The sequence below is a fragment of the Lycium barbarum genome, chromosome 11 (genome assembly GCF_019175385.1).
Source record: "Lycium barbarum isolate Lr01 chromosome 11, ASM1917538v2, whole genome shotgun sequence".
Classification (NCBI taxonomy): domain Eukaryota; kingdom Viridiplantae; phylum Streptophyta; class Magnoliopsida; order Solanales; family Solanaceae; genus Lycium; species Lycium barbarum.
This window is the reverse complement of record NC_083347.1, coordinates 662,104-678,242: the sequence shown is the minus strand read 5'-3', so window position 1 is coordinate 678,242 and position 16,139 is coordinate 662,104. Positions and strand designations below refer to the sequence as shown.

General features: G+C 37.2%; 2 protein-coding genes across 11 annotated transcripts; one reads left to right on the top strand and one right to left on the bottom strand.

The window, feature by feature from the left end:
* Positions 1 to 465: 465 nt before the first annotated feature.
* Positions 466 to 14,979, bottom strand: LOC132616674 (uncharacterized). 10 transcript variants are annotated; one of them, XM_060331247.1, is made up of 14 exons: positions 14,795 to 14,976; positions 13,644 to 13,745; positions 13,406 to 13,505; positions 13,180 to 13,307; positions 12,863 to 12,943; positions 12,315 to 12,389; positions 11,719 to 11,799; positions 10,664 to 10,803; positions 9,409 to 9,618; positions 8,837 to 9,011; positions 8,617 to 8,700; positions 8,334 to 8,466; positions 7,677 to 7,870; positions 466 to 1,157 (listed from the first exon to the last, which is right to left on the bottom strand). In XM_060331247.1, the coding sequence occupies exons 6-14, from the start codon at positions 12,375 to 12,377 to the stop codon at positions 969 to 971; spliced, it is 1,269 nt and encodes a 422-aa protein (XP_060187230.1). In that variant the 5' UTR covers positions 12,378 to 12,389; positions 12,863 to 12,943; positions 13,180 to 13,307; positions 13,406 to 13,505; positions 13,644 to 13,745; positions 14,795 to 14,976; the 3' UTR covers positions 466 to 968. The 10 variants fall into 10 exon arrangements, 8 of the variants coding, with proteins under 8 accessions (XP_060187230.1, XP_060187231.1, XP_060187228.1 ...); XM_060331248.1 differs by having other exon boundaries at positions 13,650 to 13,745; XM_060331245.1 differs by lacking the exon at positions 13,180 to 13,307 and having other exon boundaries at positions 13,650 to 13,745; positions 14,795 to 14,977.
* LOC132616676 (uncharacterized) lies at positions 2,306 to 4,251 on the top strand. Its single transcript, XM_060331252.1, has 2 exons — positions 2,306 to 3,722; positions 4,046 to 4,251. The coding sequence occupies exons 1-2, from the start codon at positions 2,642 to 2,644 to the stop codon at positions 4,078 to 4,080; spliced, it is 1,116 nt and encodes a 371-aa protein (XP_060187235.1). The 5' UTR covers positions 2,306 to 2,641; the 3' UTR covers positions 4,081 to 4,251.
* Positions 14,980 to 16,139: the final 1,160 nt, after the last annotated feature.

Below are 16,139 nucleotides of genomic sequence, written 5' to 3'. Positions count from 1 at the left end.
ATAATTTGTTGCACTTGGGCACAGTAGTCTTATCCCAAATTTTTCACTAGTTCAGCCTTTACATAGACCATCAACAGAAATATGTACTCAGTACATGAAAAAACAAACAGAAAGAAAAGGCCGGCACTCAATATTTACTGTTATTAGAATGAGTTCTCTGCGAGAATCTTGACATCCCATTTAGGAAACAAAAATAACATGTATATAATGCAATCAACGTGCAAGTTGTCTAAAGTTCATGTCATCACCGGATCATTTGTCTATTGTCCTTGGACACTTCATAGGACAGTGGACACAACCGTCTAGCTTATATTATAGTACTCAACTTGTTAAAACAAGGGCAGTTTCTCATAACATTATACCCCAACTGAATAAAGGTCCATTAGATAATCAGCAGAATATAGAGCGGTCATAATTTGAAACTACTAAACGTCTAAGTTAGCAATAGGTTGGATACATATAAGATTATACAAGGTAACTGGTTAAAATTAAACAAATTCACATCTTAAGCAAAATTGTTCAATTGATAACCACCACACCGATTCTCAGGCTTGTCTTCTCACCAAAGAGAAAAGACACAGTAGAGATGAAATGTGTAAACAGACTCTTTCAGCCCACACATTACGAACAAATATCTGTGCTAAAAAAAAAAAAAAAAACCCACAGTTAGATACTATCATCCACTAACGTCTACCAACATTAAGTCTTCTCTCGCTTCCCGTCACAAAGTAGCACAGAGAAATATAATACAGTTTCACCACAAATAGGTCCATGTAAATACTTCCTTCCACGAGGACCCAGTAAATAGCTTGTTCCTGCCCCAATCCGTTTCCTTTTTCTTCCACTGTTCATTTGTTCCTTCTTGGTTAAAGGATTTCCCAAAAAGGATAACACAGAGAGTCTAAAACTCCAAGAACAAACCATAGCCACAGAAGTTGAATCACATTTTGGGGGACTTGGAAGATTTTCTACTTTCTAATTTTCTTAGCTATGATAGCCATATTCCTCGGAGATAATACAGGATTGAAAATAGGTAAAAGGCTTGCTTCCAGATCATTGCCATACTCCTGGAGGAGTACCAATCGGTCAAGCAGAATAAGAGTTTCCAAAACGGGACCCAGGGCAGCACGAAGAGACCAATAAGGCCCTATTAACTCCTGCAGAAAGTTCATTACTTTATCAGAGAAGGAAAAGATTCTTTGTTATTACCAGTTTCCAAAAAAAAAAAAAAAAAAAACTTGTTATCAGGCCATATAAAGAATCTAAGAACAGACATCTCTATACTATTTCGAAAACGAAACCACCATAGACTGCATATATCAGCTAACCAGCTATCTGGATACTTGAGTAGAGATCATAAACACCGGATTTTATGTAACTTTGTCAACCAGTTGGGACTGGCAAGTGCAACTCCTGAGAATCTGAATGAACTATGATGCCATACATACTGTACACGAACAGACCTCCATTCCAAAGAGAAAGCTATTAAATCAACTAATAAACAATGAGGCCAGAATGTTGTGAACTTCAACTTAATCAAGATATTTTTGACATTTTAGAATCACTAATTGATGCTGAGAAGAAATATCTTGACCACATAAACCATCCAACTATGATCCTCAAGAGGCAGTATCATTTGGGCAAACCAATGACTTTCAAATTAAGCAAATTGAACACCTCTTCATTAAAATAACTTATAAATCTTGGCCAACCAAAAACCCGAGGAAACAGAGACAAGTAATAGACTGTTAGCTATAATTTGTCTTAAAAGGTAAAGGAAAGAGAGCCAGCTTAGAGCCTGTTTGGATGGGCTTATTTTAAGCAGCTTATAAGTTGTTTGGATGGGCTTATTTTAAGCAGCTTATAAGCTGCAAACAGCTTATAAGCTAAAAAAAATAAGTTGGGGTAGCCTAACTTATTTTTTTTGGCTTATAAGTTGTTTTCAGCTTCAGCTTATAAGCTGCTTTAGATAAGCTCAGTCAAACGGGCCCAATTATTTTTTTGAGCTTATTTTAAGCACAAAATGACTTTAAGCTGGCCAGCCAAACACTCAAAAAAGCTGAAAACAGCTTATAAGCAACTTATAAGCCAATCCAAACGGGCTCTTAATCAAATTACATGATATATATCAGTTGCATCTAACAATATGCAGTCAGCAAACATCAATTTGCTTACTACCCCAAAAGAAATGGTTGAGCATGGACGAAAGAACAAAGACCTTCCTGGAGATACTGAGAATCTAGTTGGCATATCCTTACTGAAAGAGCAAAGTGAAAAGAGAATAGTTGGCATATCCTTACTGAAAGGGCAAAGTGAAAAGAGAATAGTCATTACTCTTATACACATGTTACTGATACAATATCCCTGTTGATTTGTGAATTATCTGATTATGATCAGACCTGATTTTGTAAGATCTTAATTGATCTGATAAAATCAGATCTGATATGCTATTGGATGTTTTAGGAAATTAGATCAAATAAAATCATCCCTTGATTATCAAATCTGCTAGAATCAAGGGATCAGATAGCTAGTTTATTTGTTTGTTTCTACTATAAATTTGTACCCCTACAGATGAATAAAGTATGCAACTTGGGTACCAAAACTTTCATGGTATCAGAGCAGCTTTATTCTTGTGTTATTCATGACTAAAACAACATTTACTGGGCAACGTCACCCAGCAGCATCAACAGAAGCTGAGAATTCTGTTAACAAAGTTCCGACCGAGACAACTATGAACCAAGGCGGAGATTCCTCTCATTTGTCTTTTCAGCTTACTTCTCACAAGCTGAATGGCAAGAATTATTTGGAATGGGCGCAGTCTGTTCGTTTGGCAATTGATGGTCGAGGAAAACTTGGGCACCTAACTGGAGAGACAAAAAAGCCTGAACCAGGAGACCCAAAAATGAATGCCTGGAGATCAGAAAACTCAATGGTAATTGCTTGGCTACTGAACTCCATGGAAGCTGCCATAGGTAAACCATATTTGTTTCTTCCCACTGCTAGGGATGTTTGGGAGGCTGTTAGAGAGACTTATTCTGACGTAGAAAATGCTTCTCAGATTTTTGAATTAAAAATTAAACTGTGGAAAGTTAGGCAGGGGGAGAGGGGTGTTACTATTTACTATAATGAGATGGTTTCCTTATGGCAAGAATTAGATCAATGCTATAATGATGAATGGGAGTGTCCTAAGGATAGTGTAAAAGCAATGAAAAAAGAAGAAAATGAGAGGGTATATCTATTTCTAGCAGGATTGAACCAAGAATTTGATGAACTTCGTTCACGAATTCTTGGAAAAAACCCACTGCCAACTTTGAGGGAAACTTTTTCTGAGATTAGGCGAGAAGAAACAAGGAGGAATGTTATGCTAAAATTAGATTCTAATCTGGAAGGAAAAAATATAGATTCCTCTGCTCTAGTTACTGCGAAAAATGAAAATGACAAGAAAAAGAAGCCGTGGTGTGATCTTTGCAAAAAATACTGGCACACTCGTGAGACCTGCTGGAAAATCCATGGGAAACCACCTAACTGGAAGAAAAAGGGGGCAGACAACCGTGGCAGCCAGGCCTTTCAGAGTTCCAGCGAAGAATCAGGGCTGCAACCTTCTCTAGAAGTGCCACCATTCACCAAGGAGCAATTAGAGCTACTGCACAAACTTCTCCAATCTCAGCTCCAAACCAGTAAACTCGATCCTTCCACTCCCACTTGTTCTTTTTCCCAAACAGGTACTATACCATCTGTTTTTATGAGTACAAATTCAACAGGTGTGAGTTTTTGGATTATAGATTCAGGGGCTAGTGATCACATGACATGGAATTCCCATTTTTTCTCGACTTACACTCCTTCTGCAGGAAATAAAAAAGTCAGAGTTGCTGATGGTTCCTTCTCAGCAATTGCTGGAAAAGGGACAATCAAATTAACCCCTCATTTGACTCTTTTTGATGTCCTTCATGTTCCAAAATTGTCTTGCAATCTGGTGTCCATCAGCAAATTGACTCGAAACCTTAATTGTCGTGCTATATTTGACTCTACTTCATGTGTATTTCAGGACAAGGTCTCGGGGAGGACGATTGGCAATGCTAGAGAGTCTGAAGGTCTCTATTTTCTTGAAGATGGTGACAAATCAGCAAATTTTAGTTCAACTTGTTTGAATTCGGTTCTAGTTGATAATAAAGTCATGTTATGGCACTATAGACTTGGTCATCCCAGTTTTCATTATTTGAAACTCTTGTTACCTCAGTTATTTATGAATAAAAGTCCATCTTCTTTCCAATGTGAATTTTGTGAAATGGCTAAACACTGATGCTCATCTTTTTCTTCCCAAAAATACCATGCCACAAAACCCTTCAAGTTAATCCATAGCGATGTTTGGGGACCTTCTAGGGTAGCAACTGTAAATGGAAGAAGGTGGTTTGTGAGTTTCATAGATGATCACACTAGACTAAGTTGGGTGTACCTATTGAAAGACAAAAGGGAAGTAAAACATATGTTTGAGGCTTTTTATGTTATGGTTGAGACACAATTTAATGAGAAGATTCAAATATTTCGGAGTGATAATGGGAGAGAGTTTTTTAATGACCAGCTAGGCAATTTTTTCACTTCCAAGGGAATAGTACACCAAAGTTCTTGTCCTGATACACCCCAGCAAAATGGAATAGCCGAGAGAAAAAATAGGCATCTTATGGAAGTAACCAGAGCCTTATTATTCACAAGTGGAGTCCCTAAATTTCTTTGGGGAGAAGCTATTTTGACAGCCACCTATCTTATTAATAGGATGCCTTCCCGTGTTCTAGATTTTAAAACCCCTTTCAGTATGTTCAAGACATACTTTCCTGCTTCTAGATTGACTGCTGATCTAGCTTTGAGAGTTTTTGGGTGTAGTGCATTTGTTCATGTTCATGATCATAATAGGAGTAAACTTGATCCACGTGCTAAAAAATGTGTTTTTGTTGGCTATGCTCCTAGTCAAAAGGGATACAAGTGTTATGACCCAAATTCTAGGAAGATCATTGTCACAATGAATGTCACTTTTTTTTAATCTCAATTGTTTTTTGGAACTCATCTTCAGGGGGAGAAACATAGTGAAGATTCGAGTGACCTCATGTGTGACAAACAAAATGACCCGGGTTTTATCATAGACATTGGAAATAGTACTTTTGGTAATAACAACCATGAGAAGGTAAGAGATCACAGCTTAAATAATGAAAATGAAAAAACTGAGTCAATAGAGCCTTTTCATGATACAAGTAATGATAAGAACATGGAACAAACAAAGGAATTACAAGTTTACTCGAGGAGAAACCGGAACCAAGAAAAAGAGATTAAAGACTCTCATCAGAACCAAACGTCCAGCCCGCAAGATCTCACTGAGATACAAGGTAATTCTCTAGAACCTAACTCTGATTTACCCCTTGTTACTTTAGACCTTGATCTTCCGATTGCCAAACGTAAAAGGGTAAGAAAAGCCACCAACCATCCCATGTCAAATTTTGTGTCATATAGAAACTTGTCCCCTTCCTATGTAGCTTTTCTTTCTCAATTATCTGGAATGGAGATACCGAGAAATGTGCAGGATGCTTTGAAAGTTCCCGAATGGAAGGAGGCAATTCTAGAGGAGATGAACGCTCTTGATAGAAATGAAACCTGGGAAATGGCGGAACTACCACGCGGAAAGAAAACAGTGGGCTGCAAGTGGGTGTTCACTATCAAGTTTAAATCAGATGGGTCCCTAGAGAGGTATAAGGCACGTCTGGTAGCAAAAGGGTTCACTCAAACCTACGGGATTGACTATCTCGAAACGTTTGCTCCAGTTGCCAAGTTGAACTCAATCAGGGTTCTTCTAACCATTGCTGCCAACCTTGATTGGCCACTTCAACAACTAGATGTGAAGAATGCATTCTTGAATGGAAAACTCGAAGAAGAAGTCTACATGGATCCTCCCCCGGGTTTTGAAGAAAGGTATGGACCTAGAGTGTGCAAGCTAAAAAAATCTCTCTACGGGCTCAAACAATCTCCAAGAGCTTGGTTTGAGAGGTTTACTCAGTTTGTGAAAAAACAAGGATACACTCAAGGGCAAGCAGATCATACCATGTTCATTCGACATTCACTTGAGGGAAAGACAACTATCCTAATAGTGTATGTTGATGATATCATACTTACAGGAGATGACTTGTCAGAAATGAAAAATTTTAAAAATCAGTTGGCCACGGAGTTTGAGATCAAAGATTTGGGCCAATTGAAATATTTTCTTGGCATGGAAGTAGCGAGATCAAAAGATGGCATTATGGTGTCACAAAGGAAGTATGTGCTAGATCTTTTGAACGAGACAGGGATGAGTGGTTGTCGTCCAGCTGAAACACCTATTGATCTGAATATAAAATTCGGATACACAGAAGGAAATTTAATTGACCAAAGTCAATATCAGAGACTAGTGGGAAAGTTGATCTACTTGTCACACACTCGGCCGGATATAGCTTTTGCTGTAAGCTTAGTCAGTCAATTCATGCACTCTCCAAAGGAAGAGCACCAGGAAGCGGTCTATAGGATTCTAAGATATCTGAAAAGTTCACCGGGGAAAGGGTTGTTTTTCAAAAAAAAAACAACAAAGGAGCATTGAAAGCTTTACAGATGCGGATTGGGCAGGTTCTACTACTGACAGGAGGTCTACGTCTGGATATTGTACATTTATCTGGGGAAATCTCGTGACTTGGAGGAGTAAAAAGCAGAATGTCGTAGCCCGTAGCAGTGCCGAAGCTGAATACCGATCTATGGCTCATGGGATCTGTGAGATGATTTGGCTCAAGAAGATGATGGAAGATCTAAAAAAAACATTTGCTCTACCAATGAAGTTGTACTGTGACAACAAAGCCGCCATAAGTATTGCTCACAATCCAGTTCAACATGATAGAACAAAGCATGTTGAAGTGGATAGGCACTTCATAAAAGAGAAGATTGAAGAAGGAAGTGTGTGCATGCCTTTTGTCCCAACAAATAAGCAGATTGCGGATGTTTTCACAAAAGGACTCTTTAAACCAAAATTTGAAATTCTTGTAAGCAAGTTAGGCATGACAGATATTTACATGCCAACTTGAGGGGGAATGTTGATTTGTGAATATCTGATTATGATCAGATCTGATTTTATCAGATCAATTGATTATGATCAGACCTGATTTTGTAAGATCTTAATTGATCTGATAAAATCAGATCTGATATGCTATTGGATGTTTTAGGAAATTAGATCAAATAAAATCATCCCTTGATTATCAAATCTGCTAGAATCAAGGGATCAGATAGCTAGTTTGTTTGTTTGTTTCTACTATAAATTTGTACCCCTACAGATGAATAAAGTATGCAACTTGGGTACCAAAACTTTTAATCCCAACAACTTTTGCATGTCTTTAGCATTGAATCAACCACAGATTAAAATTGAAAGGTTCAAACTTTAGAAGAAATTTTCCTTTGGCAGGAGACAGCTTCAATTAATCTAAACGAAAACATGATAAGACGAGAATATCCCTTCGAGTGACAGACATGAAAATGAGAAGGGAGTTTGACAAGGTCTCCTGAAATTGCATTAAAGTCATCATTGACAATTTTTAAGTACAGAAGACAAATAATAATGCCCCAAAGAGATCTTTTATGACGCTAACAATAATAATATCATCAAAAGATCTACTTACAGCATATGATTTAGACTCCCTCCAGACTGTACTGTAATCTGTATTCTCCAAACGAGGGAGATGTAAGCGATCTAACCCAGATTCACAAAATTTTACAAATAGTGAGTATCCCTCAGCAGCTCTAGACTCGCTGCTTTTAGAACTCTGAATAGAAGAGTGTTCATGAGGAAATTCCACACTCCCCTGTGGTTCACCTGCATAGGAAGCACTTAAGAGATTAATTTCTTAATAGGTAGCCTTCACATGACACTTGGTTGCATATACGACATTTATGTTATTTCAATTGTTTAGGCCAATGGTGTCACGTTTATGTTTTAGAGAACTGCTATTAGGTTGTATGTTTCTTATTCATGCATGGAATGTATTTCAGTATGTCATGTTAGGTTGGTTCGCTCAATGCAAGTTTAAGGCATGGAGTGCCGGTTGTAAACTTCCAGTTTTGGGCCATGCATGATAATAACATATGTAGAGTTGCACAAAATGATGAAATCTACAAAATCTTAGACTGGTCAAGAATATATGACATATCTTATTAATAGATATTTGAAATACATTCTCATGAATAAGTTATTCAGAAATTAATACTAGATATACATTATGTGGTTTTACCTTGAAGCCTAACGAAATTCATCAATGGTGTCTTTTACAAATACTCACCAGACTCTGAAGGGCTCCCGTGATGTAAATTAGACTCCAGGATCCTCTGATTTTGTTGGCGTCGTAAGGCTTTCCCTTGACGCCCTATTGTCGGACTTTGTAGCAATATATTTGGATAATGTCTGAAGAGAACCTTCACAATCACTGCAGGTTAGTGGGCTACTGCACGGACTAGGTGTACATCAAACCACCACTACTACTAACAGAATGTTTCAATGAAAGGATTTATAGATAAGCCCAAGGAAACCAATTAGAATAATAGACCACAATAAGCAACACGTACCATCTGGAAGGCAGCACGGTATTCATGCAACTCAAAGTTGTGAAGCCCTGTGTGCCCACCCAAGCCTCTCCATCTATGAGCACTCTGATAAAGCAGCCCAAGGTCAGAATACAATTATAGTGAAAAGGCAGACAGCTTTAGAGATGCAATGAATTTGAATTGTGAATCCAAGCAAGTTCTACAACAAGAGTTAACAAAGAATAGTATAATACCCATCTACCTGACAAGCTAGATCACGAGCACTTTTGCCGAGCATTACTCCAGCAGATTTAACACCTTGGCTTACAGGAAAACCACAACAAGATACTGCTATGTCGATGGTTTCCTCAGAAAGCAAGTTATAACAGCAACCAACGCTAATCACCGCCTCAACTTTGTCACAATCCAAGAATGTCCTTAATTAAAACAAATATTGAGTCAACTACATATCACACAAATATCAAATTTGGTGGGACTATCACAACAGCCTAAAACGATTCCGTGAAGCAAACTAAGATAAGAATAAGGCATATAGTAAGAATTATTCACATAAAGCTTCTCATTATACAATACCTAATATAATAGAAACATAAAACCCAAAACTTATTCCAAAGGAGAATAGACATGGGATATCCCCCTTTTGTACATAGTATTTATGCACCAAAAACGAAAGTCGATCTCCACTAACCGGTCAAACGAATGGAGTAGCCCATGAACATTCATGGTCATCTTAGCACCCTTTAGTTTCATTGTTAGGTCAGTACCACCTCATGAGACTTTGAAAGGAGCAAAATTAAACAATATGGTACCCACCTCAACATTGTCACCGAGAGGTCTCCACAGGCATGAAGTCCAGCAATAACCAATGTAGAATCACTATGAAAGCCTGAACAATTTTGGCTCAAATATTGATTCCCAGCGTGATCATTCTCTACTGGGGAGTTACTCAAGGCCTTCAGCGTGTCAGAAGACAGCACTCGGCATGTAACTGTCTTTGGCACACTAAACTCTCTGTGTTCGGAGCTGGAAAAGTGGAAATGGATTACGAATAAGCATTCTGAAAGAGGAAGACCATCCAATAAAATGACACAAAATACTGATGCTAGCTAAATGTAACCATGAATCAGATTAATGTAGAGCACTGAAAGCAGACGCATATTTTGGTCAACTTGCCAATGAATACTACCAAATTTCTGCAATAATTATGTTATTTTTAAACACCCCAACGGTACAACAACAACAACAACAACAACATACCCAGTGTAATCCCACAAGTGGGGTCTGGGCAGGGTAGGATGTACGTAGACCTTACCTCTACCTTTATGCAGGGGCGGATCCACACCATTGGGTGTGGGTTCGCGGGAACCCACAGCTTTTATCCGAACCTTGTATTTATAATGTGAAACCCGTCAAATATATAAGAAATTTGAGCTGAGAACCCAGTAACAACAGACCCTGCTAGCTGGGAACCCACAAGCTTCAAATCCTGGATCCGCCTCTGCCTTCATGGGGTAGAGAGGCTGTTTCCGATAACCCTCGGCTCAAAAATATTTCTTCTGTTACTGCTCATTAATTGCTTTAGCAAAGCTAAGACAGCATTTAGACTTAACCTATGTACTTTTTGGGTGTATGAAATAAGGTGAATAATCAGGCAGTGGAGATTACTGCTCACTACTGTTACTTATTGTGTAAAGTCCAACCAATAGCTCAAGCTGCAGCAGCTAAAAAGGTTTATCTCCCTCTCTGAGGTAAAAAAGAAGTTTATCTCCTCAACACAAAGGAAGAATCTCCCTCTCTGAGGTAAAAAAGAAGTTTATCTCCTCAACACAAAGGAAGAATCTTCACTATATTCAGTTTAGTTTCATTTCCTGTGAAGTGTGAACCAAACATAAAACAAATCAGATTTAGTCCTCAACTTTCAATTTACAGCCAAGTTTTTCAGACCAATTTTGCGTTATATAGGTTGATTTTAGCCTAGTTCATACAAAGATTCATTAGCATAAGGAATATGTGCCTCATATATATATGATAATCTCAACAAGTGCGCATTCTGAGAGACTCTACCTACCAATTTTTACGCATCTTAGCTGCATAGTGTTTCCTGATTCGCTCTGCACGTGCATCAGTAATCTTACCATGATGTGAACAAGCATCAACCGCAATTACAGAAAGCTGGTAGTCAAAAGCAAGCACTTGTGCAAGATAACCCTACACCACATGAACAGTCTAAGTAGAAGCAGACAACAGGAAAGCCAGGTAATTATTTCTCCACAAACAGAAGTACTAGAATATTTTTTCATTATTTTGATCAGGTAAGCTCAGAATTTCATTGATATTGCATCCAGTAGTTGCTGAAAATTACCACAACGGGCTAAAAAAGAGTTAGCTCTTTAACAATGAATCTTCCTGTATGCATTCTGAGGAATTCTAAAAATAAAAAAAAAGGTCAAAAAATTCATTGAAACTATTGACAATGTGAAGGTTACTCCAGCAGAAAAGGTTCACGAGACATTTAGTTTTCAGCTGATCCAAAGAAGTCCTGAATTACTACAATTTTAGTTCTGTTTTGTATAATTTTTGAATGAGATAAGCTTAAATGGAGCGACATGAAGAGTGAGGATTCTACCCGACCCCAACTTGCTTGGGATTGTGGCATAATTGTTATTGTATTTAGAATTACTAGAAAAAGTTTTAGATTTTCTTTTCAAACGCAACAACAACAACATACCCAGTATAATAGTATAATATAATCCCACCAGGTGGGGTCTGGGGAGGGTAGAGTGTACATAGACCTTATCCCTACATTGTGAAGGTAGGGAGGCTGTTTCCAAGCACATCATGAATTATTGCACCGTAAGGCTGTCTGATGGTTAATGTATTAACCCAACATGGAATTACAGCAAAAAAATATTAACTAGAACCATCTACAAACTCACAAAAAGGTTCTTTTGTCCTGTAGAGTCTACCTATCTATTGAGTCATTCTACAAAACAAATTAAGATAAAATAAATATGTAAGTTATAATCCTAATATGCAAATACAGAAACACACACCAGAAGAGGCAGAATATTTGAATTGCATAGGAACGAGCCTGATAATTGCACAAAGCAGAAGGGGACACACCTGTCCAGCGCCAACATCCACAACTGTCCGCGCTCCAACTTGCTTTGCAACTAAACTGACCAGGGCAGAAAGGGCTTCCACCTGCTTACACAGTATTTTACCATTCTATCGTTCAGGTTGAGAAAATTAAACCCGTAGAAGGAATCTGCATAGTTGGTTTTTCGAACTTAAGCTCATCATTAGGAAAAACATTTAAAATCAAAAAACAACATCTCTTAAATCCTTTGATCCATTTTGTAAAACTTCTGGAAATTTATTATGTTCTTTCATTCAGGTTGAGAAAACAAAACACTAAAAGAAATATTCTTAGAAGCTCTATCGCACATAAATTCGTCATTAGAAAAAATATTATGCAATCACATACGTCGAGCATTAGCTAGCAAGAGAGGCCACTTCTCTGGTGTACCTAAAAGTTAAAAGTAAAAGTAAAAGCTTGATGGTAAAAAAAGAAGCTTCCCTAAATGACCTGATATCAGCACGTAGTCATCTACAAAAATGAAACTCGAAAGCACAAAGGATAAAACACATTTGTAGCCAACCAATTGAGCACAAAGATAGGTGTGTAAAAGGACTAAGAAAATAATTCCATGCCTTACTTCATGTTTTTTCTTATGATTCATGCCTTGAGCTAAAACATTACTTAGTGAAGCTGTGTGCATTCCTGAAAATTCCTGCAAGCAAACAGAAAAAGTGAAATTTAATGCCTGACTGCCTCACAAAATGGTCTTGGATGGTTTGAAGAAAAAGGAATTAATTAAAGGAAAAGAACATGGAAGGTATTGCTATCTCCAAAAGGGCACGGCAGAGATCATCTAGCACCTTTCAAGAACTCATGCAACTTTAGAGGTCATCTAGCACCTTTCAAGAACGCATTCAACTTTAGATGGAAAATTATGCAAATGAACCAGCTATGGCAGTAGGCAAAATATCCTTAGTCTAGTTCTATAGATATCATAACCCAGAAGACACAACAACTAACCAAAAGAAATGTCACCAGTACAGAAAGCTACATGTACAAAACTTCAAATATGGGAAAAGCATAAGTAACAACAATGGGACCAAATAAGTAGAAAAGCTCTAATTGTAATTCTAACTACTATGTATCATAAATTTAAGAAAAGAATGAAAAGAAAAATAAATGTACCTGAAAATCTGCCTGTTCACGTGAAAGAGAAAGAGACCTCAGAGTGAGGATGAACCCCTTAAGTGAGTCAGGCCAGTGATCCTAACAACATAAATGAACAAAGTCAATTAACAAAGAAATATAGGTTTTCCTACTGTTATAGATACTAGTTAGTTAGGAAACAACAAAGTTGTTCCTTTTTCTTAACTTTTCCTTTTAGTTCTGGATAGGTGACACTACACTGAAATATTGAGAATCTTGTTATTTAAAAGTAATCTGTACAGAGAACGGAATAGCTACAACACTAGAAAAGTTACGGCTACGTTTATCTAAATTACATTTGATAGTTAGTGGCCAATACTTGACAGCAACAACAACGACTATGCCTCAATCTCAAACTAGCTGTGGTCAGCTATATGAATCCCCGTTATCCATATGGCTCCATTTGGACCCTAACTGCCAATACCTGAGCCAATGAAACTTTGCTATTTATTAACACTTGGTACATTCAAGATAAGTTCAGAGACTAGTAATGTGAGGTGAAAATATGTGCTACTGCTTCACCTCTACAAGTAATTTCTCCCAAAAATGTGCAGTTCCTCTTTCTGGAAGCAAAGCAGCTAATGAACCTCCTCGTACAGCTCTACACTTTCTATAACTCCAACTAACCACACAAATTCGAATTAGAAATGCTTTAGTAACAGGAAACCAAATAATTCATCTAAATCCACATGAAATTAACACGAAAACTAATAAATCGTAAAGGTAGGAGTATTAATAAATATTTAAAAAAGATACTTACAACTACCTGAACCACACCAGAAGGAATTTGGAGAAGATTTTCAACCGGCTCCTTCCGTAAACAATCCATCCATTCTTTATCAACAGATTCCCATAGTCTATCCTGCATATACTCGGAAAAAAATTCAAAATTTACACATAAATTAGCAGAATGCTACACACATAGCATAAACAATCGCAAAAAATAGCTCAACTATGCTTATATCACAGATGAATCATGTAATAGACATAAAGTAATTACTGAGACATAGTAAATTGATTAACATACAGTAAACTGAATCCAGCATATACTCGCAAAAATAGCTACATACAAAGCATAAACAGTAGCAAAAATAGCTCAACTATGCTTAATTCACCGATGAATCATATCGTAGACGTGAAGTAATTACTGAGACATAGTAAAATTGATGAACATACAGTAAACTGAATCCTGCATATACTCGCAAACTTTTCACAGTTTTACACATAAAATAGCAGAATGCTACATACAAAGCATAAACAGTCGCAAAAATAGCTCAACTATGCTTAATTCACAGATGAATCATATCGTAGACGTGAAGTAATTACTGAGACATGGTAAAATTGATGAACATACAGTAAACTGAATCCTGCATATACTCGCAAAAAAATTCAAAATTTCACACATAAAATAGCAGAATGCTATATACAAAGCATAAACAGTCACAAAAATAGCTCAACTATGCTTAAATCACAGATGCATCATATAATAGACATAAAGTAATTACTGAGACAGTAAATTGATTAACATACAGTAAACTGAATCCTGCATATACTCGAAAAACTTTCAAAATTTTACACATAAAATACCATAATGCTACATACGACGCGTAAACAGTCAGCAAAAATAGCTCAACTATGCTTAAATCACAGATGAATCATATAATAGACATAAAGTAATTACTGAGACATAGTAAATTGATTAACATACAGTCAACACCTTTTTTTTTTTTTTTGGATCAAGAGGTGCTATGAATTTACACATTACATACCACTATACAAAGCATGGGCAGTAGCAAAAATAGTTCAACTATGCTTAATTCATAAATGAATTATATAATAGACATAAAGTATTTACTCAGACATTGTAAAATGATTTGACATATTAGCTGAATAGAAGGTGAAGGTGAATACCTTGAAAAAGTTGACAACATGAGCATCTAAGAAGTATCGATAAGGTGTTATGAATTTGATAATTGCATGAATCCATTCTAGGGTTTCACTAGCAGTATTGCAAGTATACTTGCAATGCTTAGCCATGGAACCGAAGATTTGCACTCTCCCGCCACCGTACCTTACTTCCAGATTGGCTGCTATGGGAAATTTCATCAAAGGCCGGGTCGTTGGGCCTCTTAGCCCAAATATTTTGAACTGGGCTTGTCCAGAATGACGATAGAAATGGATATTATTTTGGGGTGGTCTTTAATTCTTGGCCCTAAAATTGTGGTCTTTAATTTTAGCCATTCAGCATTTTTGGCGGGGACTAGCATGGTTAGCGTTTACCTTCCACATATGTATCATAACATCTCATATGTTATATCAGACAGGGCAAAACTTTCAACATAATCTTGAAAAAGGCATAAGTATAGATTTCGGACGGCATAGTTAGCGTTTAGCTTCGACATATGTATCATAACATCCACATAAGTTATGCCGGAAAAGGTAAAACTTTCAACACTCAATATAATCTAAAAAATACTACACAACTTATCCCGCATAACATAATTCCTAAAGAACTTGTGCCAAGCGAAGCAAAAATTCAGTTCCCGAAGATAAAAATATTGCAGGACTTATGCCGAGCGAAGCAAAGTTAAACACTTTCATTAAACAAACAGCAGGGACAGAAATTAAAGACGTGTGCATTTGAAGGGAAATCCGTGCAAAAACTTCCAAATATTTGAACTGGGCTTGTCCAGCATAACGATAGAAACCAAAGCATTTTTTTGCACGGATTGCCCTTCTTTTGGGGTGGTCTTTAAATTTTGCCCCTCATATTTGTGGTCTTTAAATTTTGCCCTTCGCTTGGATACTTAAGGTTCTGGGTTCGAACCCCCGCTCAGGCATAAAATAAAAAAATAATTTCGCAAGGCAAGGTTGGGGGGAGTGTATGCCGGATCCGGCATAAAGTCCTTAAGGAAAAACTAAAGTTATGCCGAAGGGAGCATAACTTTTCCTCAAGGCATAGTTTAGTTATGTCTTATGGGGCAAAACTTTTCCTTAAGAACTATGTCTTATGGGACAGACTTTTAATCAAGGCATAGCCAAAAGTTTGCCCCATAAGGCAGAACTTTTTCTTAAGGTATAGACTTTACCTTATAAGGCAAACTTTTAATTATGGCTTAAGGAAAAAATTCGCCTTATGTGGCATACTATAAAAGTTCGCCCATTAAAAGTATGCCCCCATCGGCATAAACTTGTGAAGGAATTACCAAAGTTATGTCGGACCCAGCATACTTACGCCAAGTCTGCCCATAAGGCA